This window comes from Erinaceus europaeus, chromosome 2 (genome assembly GCF_950295315.1).
Source record: "Erinaceus europaeus chromosome 2, mEriEur2.1, whole genome shotgun sequence".
NCBI classification, from domain to species: domain Eukaryota; kingdom Metazoa; phylum Chordata; class Mammalia; order Eulipotyphla; family Erinaceidae; genus Erinaceus; species Erinaceus europaeus.
Genome location: NC_080163.1, coordinates 183,680,234 through 183,697,540, shown reverse-complemented (window position 1 = coordinate 183,697,540; position 17,307 = coordinate 183,680,234). Strand labels below are relative to the sequence as shown.

At 52.9% G+C, this 17,307-nt stretch overlaps 1 protein-coding gene across 2 annotated transcripts; it reads left to right on the top strand.

Annotated features, from left to right (window-relative positions):
• Positions 1–676: 676 nt before the first annotated feature.
• HPN (hepsin) lies at positions 677–16,657 on the top strand. Of its 2 annotated transcripts, none has more exons than XM_007539487.3 (13): positions 677–1,125; positions 1,636–1,705; positions 6,859–6,960; positions 7,043–7,084; positions 12,035–12,164; positions 12,245–12,367; positions 12,457–12,497; positions 13,571–13,736; positions 13,830–14,020; positions 15,411–15,506; positions 15,759–15,901; positions 15,980–16,144; positions 16,309–16,657. In XM_007539487.3, the coding sequence occupies exons 2-13, from the start codon at positions 1,690–1,692 to the stop codon at positions 16,345–16,347; spliced, it is 1,254 nt and encodes a 417-aa protein (XP_007539549.1). In that variant the 5' UTR covers positions 677–1,125; positions 1,636–1,689; the 3' UTR covers positions 16,348–16,657. The 2 variants fall into 2 exon arrangements, with proteins under 2 accessions (XP_007539549.1, XP_060041717.1); XM_060185734.1 differs by having other exon boundaries at positions 1,607–1,705.
• The last annotated feature ends 650 nt before the right edge of the window (positions 16,658–17,307 follow it).

Below are 17,307 nucleotides of genomic sequence, written 5' to 3'. Positions count from 1 at the left end.
ACACACACACCACACACACACACACACACATACACACACACACACACACACACACACACACACACAGTGCTGGGCCACCCCACAGGGAGGCCTTAGATGATGGGGGGGTGCCTCTCTGGGCTGAGAGGCAGTGGCCCCCCAGGCAGCTGTCTGCTGGCTGTCTATCTATGGTCTGTCTTGTGTGTGTCTGGCTGTGGGGTCTGCAGCAGATTGCTCCTGGCCTCTGACTGGATGGGCATGCCTTCTGCCATTGGCTGCTTCTGGCCACTTGGCCAGGGCCTCAGTACCTAGTGATCTTGTCCCTGGGCCCAGCCCCCCATCCCCCCAGTCTAGGGCCTTCCTGGCTCCAGAGGTCAGTGCTGTGTGAAGCAGAGTGGCTGCCAAAGCAAACCAGCCCCTGTGACTTGTAGGAAAGCAACTCGGGGGGAGGGGTGAGGGTATAGGTGAGCAGAGCCCTGCTTTGGGACTGGGGCAGGACTGGGGATAGGGACAGAGGCAGGAGCTGGGACAAGGGGTGGAGTCTGGGGCTCGGGCTGGGCAGAGGCTGGCCCCAGAATAGGGATGGGGTGGGGACTGGTGCATTCATAAACTTGAGAGCAGGGGAGAGCAGGGAGTGGCACGGGTAGGAGTGAGGGAAGGGGCAGGGGTGAGTAGTGAAAGGGCCATGGCTGAGCCCGGTGGTGAGAGCAGGTCAGGACTGGTTAGGGGGGCAGCCCGAGCCCTCCATCTCATGCCTCCAGTTCTTAATCCCAGCCTTCAGCTCCTGGAGCACTGTCCCTGTACAACTTGCTTCCTCTCCCAGACCCCTGCCCCATGGCCAAGCCTGGGCAGGTTGCAGAGCCGGCCTGGTCCAGCCCCTGCCAGCCCTGCCCTACCAGCCAGGTGGCCGCTGCCAATCCCTGGAGCCGGCCCATCCCCGCCCCTTCCCCCGCCTCTGGCCCAGCCCCCTCCTCCTCAGGTGAGGCAACTAGGCCTCGCAGGCTCCACGCTGCCCGCTGGCCCTGCTGCCTCTGTCTCCAGCCGCCTGCCTGCTGCTGTGGGGCCACCATGCAGCTGCCCCGGCCCCAGGACAGACCCTAAACCAGCACCATCTCTTCGCTCCGCCCCCACCTGTCGGACCCCAGGGTAAGGACCAGGGCCCTCAGCTCCAGGCCCAGGAAGTGGGGCCCTGTGCCCCTATCCCAGTACAGACCCATTTCCCAACAGAGGGGTTCCCTGTGACCTCAAGACTGGGCCCTCTCATTTCCCTCTAAGGATCTGGAGTTCTGGCAGCCTGTTCTTTTAGACTCAGAGACTAGACTTCAATCTCCTTCATGACTCAAGGGGTCCTGACCCCCAAAGCCCTCTTCCCCAAAACCTCTGAGACCCTGGAATCCAGGTCCCCTGTTCCCTCCTCCCCCCAGGCCCAGCCAGAGGCCCCCAGCCCTATGAATTCTGGTGTAAACTCCCCCCCCACCACCACTGGTCAGACACTGACCCCATCCTTGAACCTAGCCCAGTCTCTGTCCGTGATCACAGCATGTTCTGGCCGGGACCCAGTCCCTGAAGCCTCCCTGGATGGGCGCCTGGGACTGGGGGCACTGGGGCTCAGCTGGGCTCCCCCTAGGCCCTGCCTCCTGCTTCACCTCCCCATAGGTCCCGCCCCGGCCCAGGAGGTCAGCCGGGAAATCATTAACGAGAGGCTGTGACATGGCGGAGAAGGAGGGTGAGTCCCCCTTTCCCTGAGCCCCAACTGCAGCTCTGCCTGATACTCCTCCCTTCCCAGTCCTTGTACCCCAAGAGCCCCCCTATCTCGGTCTATCCCCATCTCCTTTGGAGTCCACCTCCAGCCTATTAACTGGATTTTCCGTGGGAATGTGCCATCACCCGGGTCTCCACTACTTCATGCAACCTTCCTGATTCCTTGTCTCAGTTTTCCTCACCCGTGGTGCTTGTGCTCTGCATGGGGCTCAGGTGAGGAGATTAGCTATCTTGGTTAATGACAGATTCTGGAGCTGAGTACATGGGTTTCCTTTCACCCTGCCTCTGTCACTCCATCGTGTGGTCTTGTGCAAGTGACATTGTTTCTCCAGGCTTTGGTTTCCCTGGGAGGGGAGGGTGTTCAAGTGTGCACCCCCATCCCTGTCTATGTGGGGTTGTTAGGAGCAGAGCACACATCCAAGCCACCAAGAAGAAAGACGCCATGAATTAGAGCTGACATAACAGAGGTTGGCCAAGTCAAGAGTCCCAGGGATCCAAGAACTGCACTTGCTGGCTCTGTGGGCACAAGAACAGAAAAGGAGGACTTTGAACATGACCCGGATGGATGGAGAGGGAAGAGGCACTACTCCAGGAATGCCACTCTGGGATCTCTGGCAGCCTCATGCAGTGCCCTGGACAGCCAGACTCAGCCTTTCCTCACTGGGGAGTCTGCTTAAGCCCTTTTCAGCCCTTCTGGGTTGGGGGCGGGGGGACTCATGCCTTCATCTTCTTTCTGGAATTGGGCTAGTTGGGTTCAGCCCCAGGCAGTACCATTTCCTCTCTGGGCCCAGTTTTTCCATCTATGAAATGGAAATGGTGCCTGCACATACTCCACGGGACAGCCACTGAACTCTGGAAGCTTCCAGCGTGTGGATGGAAAAGATCGGCTTGCCTCAGCATGGGGAGCAGCTCATCTGTGACTCCCAGGGCCTCGAGTGAAGACACAGAGCCTGCAGCATTGGGGACACTCTTCTCCCTGGATGTGCTGATGGGAGTTGCCTGGGCCTGGCCCTCTTGGGGAATGAAGCTGGGGGTGGGGTAGGGAGAGAGTACCTAGAAGGAGACATCTGGGAAGAGAGAGGGAGAGAGATAGGCAGTGTGGGGAGGATGAGCAGAACTGACTGTAGGGCGAGACTGCTAGAGATTCGAGGGTTGTTCTGGCCCTTCCTTTATAGGCTCAGGTTGCATGGGGCAGGGAGGTGAGAGGAGTCTGCCATTTGTGTGTGAGGGGGCAGCCCCTGAATAGGCTGTGCTGGGTCTCTCCACAAGGTGGCGCTAGTAGTTACTGGTTTTTTTTTTCCCCACTGATGTTCTTACAAGTTTAAGAACTGAGTTGCTTGGGAGAAGTTCTATTGGGTTATTTGATAATTACCCATAAGGGCCTGGGAATTTGGAGAAACATGTATTCAATCCTCCCAACTCTAATAGCCACACCTACATCCTAGAGATACTGAGGGTCTGAGACTATCGGAGGGGCCACTGGGGAGTCATGGAAGAGTCGAGGTAAAGAAGGCACAACTTAGCATTGGTGTGTAAGAAGAGCCTCTGGAGACTGTTGAAACAGCTTACTTGGATAGTGCGCTGCTTTGCCATGTGCATGACTTAGGCCTGGCTTCCATGACATCGAACGAAGGAAGCTTCTGTGCTGTGGCCTCTTTCTATTTTCACTGAAAAAGAGAAAGAAGGAGGAAAAGAAGGAGAAGGAGATCCTCTAGCTTTTAGTGTGGAGCTTGGGCCAGAGGGAAGACTGATCCTTGGGGGCTGGTTGGGGCTGAGGGAAGGGATGGAGAGTCTGGGAAGACTGCAGCAGGGCCTGGAGCTGGGGTCTGGGGAGACACTGGAACCCACATGGGAACTAGGGGTGGGAAGGGCCTAGGAGCTCCTGGAGGAGGCATCTAAGAGGTCTCAGGGAGAGTCCAGGGCTGGGGACCTGGGTGAGGCTGCAGGAAGGGGAAGAAGTTTGTGGCTACTCTGTGGGATAGAAGGGAAACAAAATGCAGGTGGCACCCCAGAGTTGAATGAAGATAGATCTTCAGCCAGGAATCTGGAGTTGGGTCCAAGGAGGACTGAGCCCTGGAGCTGTTACTGATTGGCATTTGAAAGACAAGCAGGTCACCTTTGAGAGTCTTCAGCCAAACTACAGGGATAGAAGAACAACCCTGAGCAAAGACAAGGGCAGCCTGACTGACCCCAGAGAACCTCAGGGAGAAGTTGGGGGGGGCTGGTTTTCTGAGCCCAGGGTTCCCTTGGCTCCCGAGGAATCTTGGAGGAAGCGGAGGCCATCTCTCACTTCCTGCCCCAGCAGAGACAGGCACCAAGGACCCTGCCACACCGTGGAAGCCCTCTCTTCCTCCCACCTGAAGAAACTGCAACTTCACTCCTAGCCCACTAATCCCAAAGCTCTGAGGCCACACCTTAAGACAACGGACTTAGGATTCACCTGCCCACTCTGGAGCCAAATCCTGCCACTGGAACCAGGAAAATGGCAGAGTCTTAAGACGCCAGACAATGCCATAGCAGGAAGGTTCTGGGCGGTCAGCTCCTTGCAGTGTTTGGGTGTGGCTGGCCCAGTGCCCAGGACACTTCTGGATCAGCCTGAGCTACCTCAGCTCCACTGCAAGGCCAGTCCCTGCTGAACCGCTCAGCAGCCTTTGCTTTTGATTTTCCCACAATCCCTTGCAAGCAGGATGGCTTTGGATCTCTAGGACACCTGCTATCCTGGGAATTAAGTCTCTCTTCTCCTCAGGCCATCAGTTGGCCTCAGCCTTGACCCTATATAATTTCCCAAACTCATGTCATTCTGCCCCCATTGCCAGTCTCTCCTGACCTTCAAATACTTTAATCTTTTTTTAAAAAAGATGTTTTTATTTATGAATGGGGGACAGAGAAGGGAAAGAACGAGAGCATCATTCTGTCATCCTCTCTACTGGAGCTCAAACCCAGAACCTCACGACTGAGAGTCCAAAGCTTCATCCATGGCAGCACCTCCCAGGCTGCCAAGTGCTTAACTCAGCTCCAAACCTTTGCCTGTGCTGTGCCTTCTTTCCAAGTGCTTTTTCCCTGGCATCTTTGTGGGGCCGACTTCAGCTTTCAGTTCTTAGCCCAGGAAGCACTTTGGGGAGAACTTCCCTGAGCACCCACCTCTGATAGTCTCTGCATTGCCTAGGCCTGGGGGTGGTGGAGTTCATTTGCTTGTATACTTGTTTGCGTCTCCTCTACTGTCCCCTCTTATGTGAGCCCTTTATGTGAGAGGCAGTTGCGTTGTATTGGGGAGGGGGGGTGTCCCCAGAGCTTAGAATGGTGTCAGGCACAGGGCAGATGCACTGACAGTGAAGGAACAAAGCTCTAAGAGGTGGAGGATGTTGCCAGGGCCACAGAGCTTTAATGGTTAAGGGCACTTTGGAGAGATTGCTGAGCCAGCATTGTATACCCAGGTGAGGGAGGAAGGTTGAGTGGTGACAGACTCTGGTCTCAGCACCAGATCTGTCAGGGCCTTGGGACTCAGTCCTGTTCCTTCCAGGCTCAAGGAACCTTGGGAACCTGCATGCCTTTCCCTGTACCTTAGTTTCCTTATCTGAAAAGTGGGGACCACAGCTGAGAGGAGAACTGAAGAGTTGAGATACTGATACTGAGAGCAGTGCTTGGGGCATCATAAACCTCGGTCAGTTTGGCTATGATTATTAGTGTTATTTCAAAGGACTTTGAGATGATCATCTTTAGAAGTGAGTGCTGGGTAGCTGCTCATGAAATAGATGAGGAAGTTGGGACTCCAGGGGGTGATGCCATCTGCCCAAGGTTCTAGCTAGGAAGGGAGCACTGGCTGGAGTTTCAGGAGGAGGCTGGTAACCTCTGGGGATTCAGTTTGATCTTGGAATTATCGATAGGTCCTATGGGAAGAGGTCTAGTTTTGGGGAACAGGAGGGACTAGGGACAGAGGGGCTGGAATGACAGAGAAAAATGACAGCAGGACAGAGAACTGCCCAAAGAGCAAAGGGCAGAGGGCACAGTCCTCAAACGGTCCTCTCTCTCTCTCTCTCTTTCTCAAACAAAGAGGGAGAGAGTGAAAGAGACCATTGCACTGGGAGTAGGGTGGTAGCGCAGCAGGTAGTGCATGTGGCACAAAGTGCAAGGACCGGCTTAAGGATTCCAGTTCGAGCCCCCGGCTCCCCACCTGCAGGGGAGTCGCTTCATAGGCGGTGAAGCAGGTCTGCAGGTGTCTATCTTTCTCTCCCTCTCTCTGTCTTCCCCTCCTCTCTCCATTTCTCTCTGTCCTAACAACGATGACATCAACAATAATAACTACAACAACAATGAAAAACAAGGGCAACAAGAAGGAAAATAAATATAAAAAATAGAAATAATAAAAAAAGAGACCACTGCACCAAAACTTCCTTCATGGATATGGGGGTTAGGCATGAACCTGGGTTGTGCACATGGCAAAGCAGCGCACTAACCAAGTGAGCTATTTTGCCATTCCAACCCCAAGCATTTCTTTTTTTTTTTAATATTTATTTATTTGTTTATTCCTTTTTGTTGCCCTTGTTTTATTGTTGTAGTTATTTATTACTGTTGTCATCATTGTTGTATAGGACAGAGAGAAATGGAGAGAGGAGGGGAAGACAGAGATAGGGAGAGAAAGACACCTGCAGACCTGCTTCACCGCTTGTGAAGCGACTACCCTGCAAGTGGGGAGCCGAGGGCTCGAACCGGGATCCTTACTCTGGTCTTTGTGCTTTGTGCCACGTGCACTTAACCCACTGCGCTGCCGCCTTACTCCCAGCCCCAAGCATTTCTAAGTGAACAGGAGTGAGTGGTCCCAGAGAAGATGGCAGGAGCCCCAAGTGCAGTGTTGCCGGGGAGGAGCACTCCCAGGACAAGAGAGGAGATCATGGGAGGCGGCAGCCATCCCAGCCTCAGTCCCAGCTGGACCCTTGGGGAGCTTGACACCCTTGCCTCAGGGGACCAGGGGCTGGTGGCCCTGCCAGTAGCTCACTGGGATAGTGGGCCCCGGGGCACAGCAGGCTTATGCTCACTAAGTGACCCTGAGAGACAGAACAGTGGCAGTGGTATGGACCAAGGACCTGGCTGGCAGTGGCCCCAGCTTTCTGTGTGTTGCAGGTGGCCAGAAGGTGCCCTTCTGCTCCAGAGCCAAGCTGGCTATTCTCACTGCTGGGACCCTGCTGCTCCTCACAGGCATCGGGGCTGCGTCCTGGGCTATTGGTAAGCCTGGCCCCCCTCCCTGCACCTGTCCCCTCCCCCTGTCCCCCCAGCTGGCCTGCCCTCACCTCTGCCTTCTCTGCAGTGACCCTTCTATTCAAGAATGACCAGGAGCCGCTGTATCCAGGTGAGTAAAGCCCCTTGGGGAGCTTGGGGAGGAAGCTGGCCCCTGTGGGCACTGCATGGGAGGGATTTGGGGATGACTGCATAGTCACGTAATCACGCAGGAATGCTAGGCTAACAGTGTGCTCTGAGGGCAGACCTATCTTGACCTGGAGCTGCTCTAAGCTGTCCACTGTCCACTATGGCCCAATGTGTTTTCACACTCTAAACAGGTAGCTGTTCCAGCACTCTGAAGTTAAATTAGACTGTTGAAAAACCCCATTTTTATAGTCCGTGATTTATATTTACTTATTCATTTTGATAGAGATTTTGATTGAGAGAGGAAGGGGAGGGAGAGGGGAAGAGAGAAAGAGTAACACCTGCAGTTCTGCTTTATCACTGGTGAAGCTTCTGCCCTGCAGGTGGGGACAAGGGGCTGGAACCCAGGTCTTTGCTCATGTGCTTTTCTGGTTGGGCCGCCACTCAGCCCCTCTCTGTCTCCTAAAAAAATAATAAATAAAATTTAAAAAAGGAAAAGAAAAAATATGCCTTAGTGAATAAACACAAAGACAAATCACTGAGATGAACTCACTTGTCTTGAGTCTGCCCCCGCTCCCCAAGTTGGAAATACACCAGGTCACAATTTAGACCCAGCTGTGGTCAGCATCAGTTTCTGATCCTTTGAGTACATTTAAGCTTTTTTTCCAGAATGTTGGGAAATCATGAGATAAATCAACAAGAGCAACTCCAGAGCTATGCCCATACTTCATTTTTCTGCCTTTTTTTTTTATTCCTTTTTTTTTCTTTCATGCCTCTAAATAGATCAGCAGTTGGATAAAGCAAAACAGGTGACCCAGAACAGACTCTGCCTTGCCTAAAATAATACAGACAAGCATAAAGAGTTTCAGAAGTGAGAAGCAGTGGCACAGAATGCAGCTTTAAAAATAATCTGGGTGGGGTGGGGATGCTATTCCATCTCCCCTCCAGCCTCCTCCAACGCACAGCACATTCAGATTCCCTCCCCCAAAAAAAACCTCACACTTGCTGAAAATCGCCTTTCAGGATCTGTTATTTCAAAGTAAGATTTGCCTTTTCATCCCCTACCCTGCCTCCAAATTGCTATTCAAATCCCCAAGCCTTTGTTCTGGAACTGGGAGGTCATGCCCACCTAGGACAGGAAACCAGAAGGGAGTCAGGTCAAGCAGGAAGCATTCAGTCCCAGCAGGGGAGCAGATTAGGGGTGCTGGAGTGGGGTGGGCAGGGGACAGGGAGGATGTGAGTCCAAGCTCTGCCCTTGTCTCTACTGAGTTGCGTGTCTTTAGGCTAATATATCCTCTTTGGGACTCAGTTTCCCCATCTGCGTGACAGGTATGGGAATGGGCTCGTTGATCTCAGGAATTCAAAGAACTGTCTGGGTCTGGAGCCAGCTGTGGGGTGACTATCAGGGTTCTGGAGGGAAGGCCCAGAGGAGCCATCCAGGGCCACATTCAGAGCTCAGGGCTGGAGTCAGCCAGGCCTGAATCCATGTCCTTTGGATTACTTGGTGATGCCAGGTAGGTCCTTCTCCTCCACTCTCCAGTTTTCCCAGCTGGATGATTTTTGTGGTCCCTGGGTGGTGGCAAGGCTATGGGGAGTGCAGAGTTTTTGTGACAAGGCTCAAGCCAGGACAAGGGGCTCCCAGAAGTCCTATCTTCCCAAGTCCAGATCTGTGCGGCCGCTTGGCCTTCCTCTCCAAGTTCCTCCTGAGATAATGAAAAGTGAGTTTGTGGGGTCCAGGCAGGTTAAGCACACATGGCGCCAAGTGTAAGGACCAGTGTGAGGATCCCGGTTCTAATCCCCCCAGCTTCCCACCTGCAGGGGGGTTGCTTCAGGGGCGGTGAAGCAGGTCTGCAGGTGTCTATCTTTCTCTCCCCCTCTCTGTCTTCCCCTCCTCTCTCGAATTCTCTCTGTCCTATCTAACAACAACAGCAATGGCAACAATAACAACAAGGGTAACAAAATGGGAAAAATGGCCTCCAGGAACAGTGGATTTGTAGTGCAGGCACCAAGCCCCAGCGATAACCCTTGAGGAAAACAGAAAAAAAGAAAGGAAGGAAGGAAGGAAGGAAGGAAGGAAGGAAGGAAGGAAGGAAGGAAGGAAGGAGAGTGGTTCTGTGCTGAATTGGGTTTGTGACAAAAGGGCCAAGAGCTTTATAACAGATCTTTCGTGGGCCTTTTAGTAGTTCAGGCCCACCCACCACCTGGGGTGTGAGTGGAGTACCTGGCCCTCTTCCCTTCCATCAATATCCATTTATCAGCATCCCAGTGGACTCCACCAAGGAATCTACCCAGAATTGAAACTCAGCCCACTACCAAGTCTCTGGTTCTTGCCCGAGCATGCTGTCAGAGGGAGCTTGTGAGCCCCAAGTCCAGCAGCCCTCCCCCATCCTCACCCCCACCTCCTCTCAGTCCTCCCCTGTTGACCCTCACTCTGGGTGAAAGCAGCATCTCAGTGGCCACCAGTCTCCCTCCTTCCCTGCTCCTAACCCTCTATCTCTGTCCTCTTTGCTCATCTAGTGTCCTCACCCAGCATCCTCTGTACTGCACCCCTACTTTCACAACTCCTTTTCTCACCTCCTTCAGATCTTTGTTCTCTGCTGCCTTCTCCCGTGGAGCTTCCGTTCCCTGTGGAAGAGTACCGCTTGGCCTCTGCCCAGCCCACTGCTGTGGCTCCTGGGCCCATTCGCTTGTGACACATGATCTGTTTTTACCTATCTGTCCTGCTCCATCTCCGTCTCACCCGTTGGCCCTAGAGATCAATAGGGCGTCGGAGGCTTTGCCTGTTTGTCCAGTGTTGTGGTGATGTGTTCCTGGTGGCACCTAGAGCCTGGCACTTAGGAATGCTGTGGAGGTGTGCACACTCCTCTGCAGGAGGTGGCCAGGCTTAGGCGTGAACAGGCTCCTCAGGGCCTGTGTGGGCAGCCACTGGGAGGGACTGAGGGGACATCAGTTCCCAATGTCACCAGACATGAGAAATGGTTATGGTGTGTTTGATAGGGTGGCTAGTATTCTCCCCTCCCCCTCTGTCTGTCTCTCTCAGACTTTGGAATTGTAAGGGCATAGCCCAAGGCGCTCTTCTCCCCCACACCTCCCTCCTGCCCCCGCCATGTAAACAGGGCCTTGTGCATGCATGCATGCTTGACTTCACTGCTCCTAGCCACTTTTTCATTCAGAAAGAGAGAGAGTGAGAGTGTGTGTGTATGTGAGAGAGAGAGAGAGAGGTATCACATCACTGTAGCTTCTTCTGTTGCCATAACACCTCCCATGTGGTATTGGGCCTTGCACCTAAGCTCATGCATGGTGGTGCAGGCTCTCTACCTGGTGAGCTATCTCCTCTCTCTATGCCCCACTCTTTCCCTGGGGCTGTGCTGGTCATTTGTGTGACTGCAACACCTCTTCACACAGAACTGGGAATAGATTGTGTCCAGTTAATGCTGTTTGAGAGGATGAATAAGCACTACATCCTCTGCTTGGGAATTTGATTACTTGAGTACATTCAAGGCTCTAATAACACACACGTAACTAGATAGCTCCTTATTTATCTATTTATTTATTTTCCTTTTTTTAGCACTAATATTGATATTTTTGTTATTGGTATTTTAATGTTGATATTGATATTAGTTTGTTCTTTTCCATTTTTTAAAATTTGTGATAGATAGTAAGCTACAAGATTGTAGGATTACAGCGTGTATTTCCATACCACACCCACCACCAGACTTCTAGTCCTCACACATCTTAGAATCAGTTTGCTTGGATAGCTACTCATTTATTGTTGTTGATGTTGTTATTATTATTATTATTATATATATATTTGCCACTAGAAGTATTATTGGGGCTCAGTGCCTGCACAACTCTACCAGTCCCAGTGGCCATTATTATTATTATTTTTAATAGAGGTTGAAAGTCAGACAGAGGTAGAGAAGAGAGCTTGAGACAGAAAGGAGAGACACCTAACTGCATTGCTTCACTGCTTGTGGTGTGTTTTTTAAATATTTATTTATTTATTCTCTTTTGTTGCCCTTGTTGTTTTTTTTATTGTTGTTGTTATTGATGTCATCATTGTTGGATAGGACAGAGAGAAATGGAGAGAGGAGGGGAAGAGAGAAAGACAGACACTTATAGACCTGCTTCACCACTTGTGAAGTGACTCCCCTGCAGGTGGGGAGCCAGGGACTCAAACCAGGATCTTTATGCCGGGTCCTTGCACTTTGTGCCACCTGTGCTTAACCCACTGCGCTACCACCCGACTCCTCCCCCCCCTTTTTTAAGACTTATGATGCCCACTTAAGTATTCCAGCATCTAGGATTTTCAGACTAAAAAAGACAGAGGGGGAAAAAAAATCAAGAAACTGGCTAAACAAAAGCAAACCAAAAGCAAAACAAAACACAACAAAAAAGAGAAATGATCAACACATCTAACCAGCCATTCTCATGGCTTCAAGCTGGGTTCCACCAGGTTAAGAATGTTGGGTGGGGAAGCTTTGTGAGTGGTGAAGTAGTGCTGCAGGCCTCTCTGTCTCTCTCCATCTTTGTCATCCCCTTCCCTCTTGATTTCAGGCTGTCTCTATCCAATAAGTAAATAAAGATAAAAAAAAAATTTAAAAGCAGAAGAAAAAGGAGGAGGAAGAGGAGAATATTCTCAGGAGTCTCTTGGCTTTCTACACACGTTGGTCCCTTCCCCCTTAATGGGTCAGAGAGATGCCCTTCTCTTGCCTGGGAGTCTTGCTCTTCCCCAGGGTCCAAGCTGAGCTCCGGAGCCACACTCTCCAGCCACAGGCTTGAGAGTCCCAATGGGACCAGCCACAGACCCAGTGTCCATGGGTGTCACTAGGACCACGGGGACATCCGGACACAGGGGGAACCCCGTGGTCAGCCCTGGAGACCTGGCCTGACCGGGGTATCCCCCCACCCCCACCCCCCACCCCCGGCCCTGCAGTGCAGGTGAGCCCCAGGGACTCTCGCCTCACGGTGTTCGACGAGATGGAGGGGACATGGAGGTTGCTGTGCTCCTCGCGCTCCAATGCCAGGGTGGCGGGGCTCGGCTGCGAAGAGATGGGCTTCCTCAGGTACCGGGGTGCCCTGGGCTGGGGTTAGGTGCGGGGTTGGGAGGCCGGCGCGCAGTTCTGACCCCGCCTCGCCCTGGCAGGGCGCTGGCCCACTCGGAGCTGGACGTGCGCACGGCTGGTGCCAATGGGACATCGGGCTTCTTCTGCGTGGATGAGGGGAGGCTGCCGCACGCTCGCAGGCTGCTGGAGGTCATCTCCGTGTGGTGAGGACCGCAGCGCCCCCGGCCCTGCCCAGCCCTGCTCCTCTCAAGTCTTAATCGGCCTCTGCTTCTTGTGTCTCTCCTTCTCTCAGCGACTGTCCCAGGGGCCGCTTCCTCACCACTATATGCCAAGGTGAGACCCCCCCCAACTCAGACCATCTGCCATAGACCCACCCCAAAGCAGGGCTGTGTCTCCCTGTAAGTCCCCCAAAGATGGGGCCTGTGTCCTCTCCAGTTATCCCTGGGATTAGGCCATGTCCCCTGAGGTGCCCCCAGATAAGACCATATTTTCCTTTTTCTCCCTTCCTCTCCTCTCTTCTTTTTTACTAGAGCACTGCTCAGCTCTGGCTTATAGTGGGGCTGAGAGTTGAACTTGAGCTCTTGAGCCTCAGGCACAAAAATATTTTTGCATTACTACTGTTATCTCTCCAGCCCCCGAAGGAAATAATAACAATAATTACCATTATTATTACCACCAGGGTTATCACTTGGGCTTGATGCTTGCATGGTGACTCCACTGATCCTGGTGGCCTTCTTTTATTTTTTATTCCTTCCTTGTTCTCTGCCTTCCTTTTTAAAAAAATTTTTTTTGTTTATTTATTATTTTATAGAGACAGAGAAAACTTGAGGGGTGAAATAGAGAGGGAAAGAGACAGAGAGACACGCCACTCGTGAATCTTTCCCCCTGCAGGTGAGGACCAGGGGCTTGAACCTGGGTCCTAGCTCACTGTAATGTGAGCCCTTAACCAGGTGCATCACCATCTAGACCTTTCTTCCTTTTTTCCTTTCTATTTGATAGAACAGAGAGATATAGAGAGGGGAGGGAAATTTAGAGAGGGAGAGAGGTAGAAAGACACCTGCAGCCCAGTTTCATCATTCATGAAGCTTCTCCCCTGCTGGTAGGGACTGGAAGGCTTGAACCTGGATCCTTACACATGGTAATGTGTGCACTTAACTGGGTGTGCCACCATGTGGTTCCCATGGCCATGTCTTCTTAGACCCCGTAAAGATGTGGCTGTGTCTTCAGGCCCTCCCATGTTTCCTGAGACTCCCAAGGTGTCCTCAAGTATCCCCAAGAGTGACTCTTTGAGACTCTTTGAGCTTGGCCCACATCCCCTCAGCACTTCCCAGAGTGGGGCTATGTGCTCTCAGACCCCGGGGCATCCAGGCCCTCCCACTATCTCTGACTTCCCACTGCTTCCCCAGACTGTGGCCGGAGGAAGCTGCCCGTGGACCGCATTGTGGGGGGCCGGGACACCAGCCTGGGCCGCTGGCCGTGGCAGGTCAGCCTTCGCTATGATGGCGCGCACCTCTGTGGAGGGTCTCTGCTGTCTGGGGACTGGGTGCTGACAGCTGCCCACTGCTTCCCTGAGTGAGTGCCCCCCCACCCCCATGCTGAGAAGGGCTGCAAGCTGGGAAGGCAGAGCCTGGGCAGGTGGTCAGCTTTCCTCTGATCTCCCCACAGGCGCAACAGGATCCTGTCTCGATGGCGGGTGTTTGCAGGTGCTGTGGCCCAGGCCTCTCCTCAGGGCCTGCAACTGGGGGTGCAGGCGGTAGTCTACCATGGGGGCTACCTCCCCTTCCGGGACCCCAACAGTGAGGAGAACAGCAACGATATTGCCCTGGTCCACCTCACCAGCCCCCTGCCTCTCACAGGTGAGCCTGGGCTGGGTGCAGCCCCCCAGGATGGGGAGATGGAGGAGGAAAAGCCCTGGTGTTAGGAGGCACCATCTTGAGGGAGGGGATACTGCACAAAACCAAAAGGATTGACACAACCATTTGGGGAAAAAAAAATGACTGAGGAAATGCTGGCAAGATTAAACCTGGAGATTGTTACTGTTTGGCCCAGCCATTCTACTCCTAGGAAATGCCCCCAAAGAAATAAATCCTAGGCTCCCAGCAGCGTTATTCACAGTAGTGAGAAGATAATACACAGCAGCTGTGTATAATCTGAGATGTAAATATGGAAATGGATAAGAGAGGGGGGAGTTACTCCCTCTACTGGTCTCGAAAGCATTTTGGCACTAGGGAGACAGCTTAATGTTTGTGTGAACACTTTTCATGCCTGAGGTGCTCACGTCACAGGTTCAGTCCCTGGCACCACCATCAGCCAGAGCTGAGTTGTGCTCTGGAAAAAAAAAATCCAAAAAAACCCAACATTTTCTTGGTCTCAGTGATTCAATGAGGAAGACTCACTTGGGTGCCTGTGTGTCTAATGGACCTATGGACCATGAGACTTCAGCTCACATCTTGATTCTGAGTAGAGTGACATCAGTGCCACAACAGTGAGGATGGCATTGCCTCCAGTGGGCAGCAGTCTGATAAAATGATACAATCACAAGGACATAATACCCCTCTTCCCCCCCACACATTTGTGCTTTCCCTCTCCCCTTCCACGTTCTCACAGCATCCCCGGAGGCTGGGTGTTTTCAATGTCCCCATCTGAGGAAGGGCCCCCACACAGAGGAAGTCTGAGCTCAGGACCCCTTTCCGTCCCCTACAGCTATGCTGCCAGGGAAGTCAATCTTTTTGCTTATAACCAATGTGCATGTCTGTTATAGACATGTGGCATTATGCTTCTTTTATTTTAGCCAGAGCAGGCACTGCTTCACTCTGGTTTATCATAGTGTCGAAGATTGAACCTGGGACTTCTAGGCCTTTAGGCATGAATGTCTGGTGCAAAAGCCACTAGACTGTCTCCCTAACCCTCAGCCTGTTATTTCTCAGTGGGATTTCCTGATGGGTAGAGGTCTGGCAGTTGAGGATAAGACTACCTCTTTCACTGTCAGACAAAGGCAGCTCTACGGTGGGGGTGATCCTCTGGCCATGATGGAGAACACAGTCTGGATCTACCACTTGGCTTCATGGTCTCCTCTCTGCAATATGGGGTGACTAATGGTAGCCCTCCCCTCCCCTGGGCACTTGTGAGCTCCTTCTGCTGTGGTCACTGTGCCAGGACAGAGGTTAAGGGCTGACAGGGGACACTGGGGCCTGGATTTGGGAGGAGCCTCCTGCAGGGACTATAGTGGCGTGGCCTCTCTCCCAGAATACATCCAGCCCGTGTGTCTCCCTGCTGCCGGCCAGGCCCTGGTGGACGGCAAGCTCTGCACAGTGACTGGCTGGGGCAACACGCAGTACTATGGTGAGTCCCCCATCACTGTGGCATGTGGTGTGTGTGTACCTGTCTGGGTGTGGTAGTCCAGTGGGGCAACCCCTCAAGGGGTGGGGCGATCTGCGGGTAGGGAGGGGCGGGGCTCTTGACTCAGGGTCAGAGGGTTACTACTGCATGTTCCTTTGTGTGTGTGCGGGGGAGGGGGGGGAGTGTGGCTGCCAGGAGGGGAGGGGGTGTATGCATGCTCCCCAGCTCCCGCCAGCCTTGCCCACACACCCCCAGGCCAACAGGCTGGGGTGCTCCAGGAGGCCCGGGTTCCCATAATCAGCAACGACATCTGCAACGGCCCCGACTTCTACGGGAACCAAATCAAGCCCAAGATGTTCTGCGCTGGTTACCCCGAGGGGGGCATCGATGCCTGCCAGGTGAGGGGGGTGGAGAGAAGGAGAGCGAGCAGGGGGCCCAGTTCACGGCTCCAGCCAGACCCCTTACCCTCACCCCAGGGCGACAGCGGCGGCCCCTTCGTGTGTGAGGACAGCATCTCTCGGACCTCGCGCTGGCGGCTGTGCGGCATCGTGAGCTGGGGCACCGGCTGCGCCCTGGCCCAGAAGCCGGGTGTCTACACCAAAGTCGGTGACTTCCGGGAGTGGATCTTCCAGGCCATAAAGGTGAAAGACCGGTCCCCGTGGGACCCAGGGCATGGGGTCTTTGGGACTCAGCTGGGTTGGGGACACCTCTGCTCTGGCTTAGAAGGGGGGTACCCTCTTCCAGATGGAATTCCTGGGGCCTTGGTGGTGGGATGTTGGGGGATCCTTTTGCTGTCTCTCCCCAGACTCACTCCGAAGCCAGCGGCATGGTGACCCAGCTCTGACCCACATTCTCTTTCCGCTGCACACACCTCAGGGCCGTACTGAATCAGCCCCACAAGGTGGGGTCCAGCTCCATCACAGGCAGGGACGTTTCTTTTCGTGGATCCCTGCCCGTAGGTCTGAGGAGGACACCCTCCCTGCCTCCCGGGCCCTGTCTTCCACCGTGGCAGGCCCACTCAGCCCTGCGACCACCAAAGCCTCACTCTGCCGATCCCTATGTAAATATTGTGCTGTCGTTTGAGGGGGCGGACTCTTGTTCAGGTGCCCTGGATGACAGGATGCTCTTTAAATAATAAACACAGTTTTGATTAAGGTGGCCTTGGGGTTGGCAGATGTAAGCAGCAGTGAGACAATGTTTGGGGGGGATAAAAGGGAAGAGAAGTGGGACCTCACACTAATCAGGTGGCTTGAGAAAAGGTTTGAATGGCTCACTTAACTGGATCTGCCCTGGGGAAGTCTTTAGGCACTGCTGGATCTAGCTGCTGTGGATATATATATATATATATATATATATATATATCAAAGAGAGAGAGATACCAAAGCAAAGCATTGCTCAGCAGTTCTGGCTGATGAAGCCTTGGGACCTCAGCATGAAAGATTTTTTTCTTTTCTTTTTCTTTTTTTCTTCTTCTTTTTTTTTTTTTTTTTTACCTCTAAGGTTATTGCTGGGGCTTGGTGCCAGCACTACAAATCCACCACTCCTAGTGGCCTTTTAAAATTTAATTTAATTTTATTGTTGTTATTATTATTTTTTTTACCAAGGCTCTGGTTTATGATGGTGCTGGGGATTGAACTTGGGACTTTGGAGCCTTAAGCATAGGAGTCTCATTGCATAACTACTATGCTATCCTCCCACATCCATTTTTTCTGATTTTATTTGATAAGACAGAGAAACTGAAAGGGGAGGGGGAGATAAAGAGAGAAAGAGAGATGCCTGCAGGCCTGCTTTATCACTTGTGAAG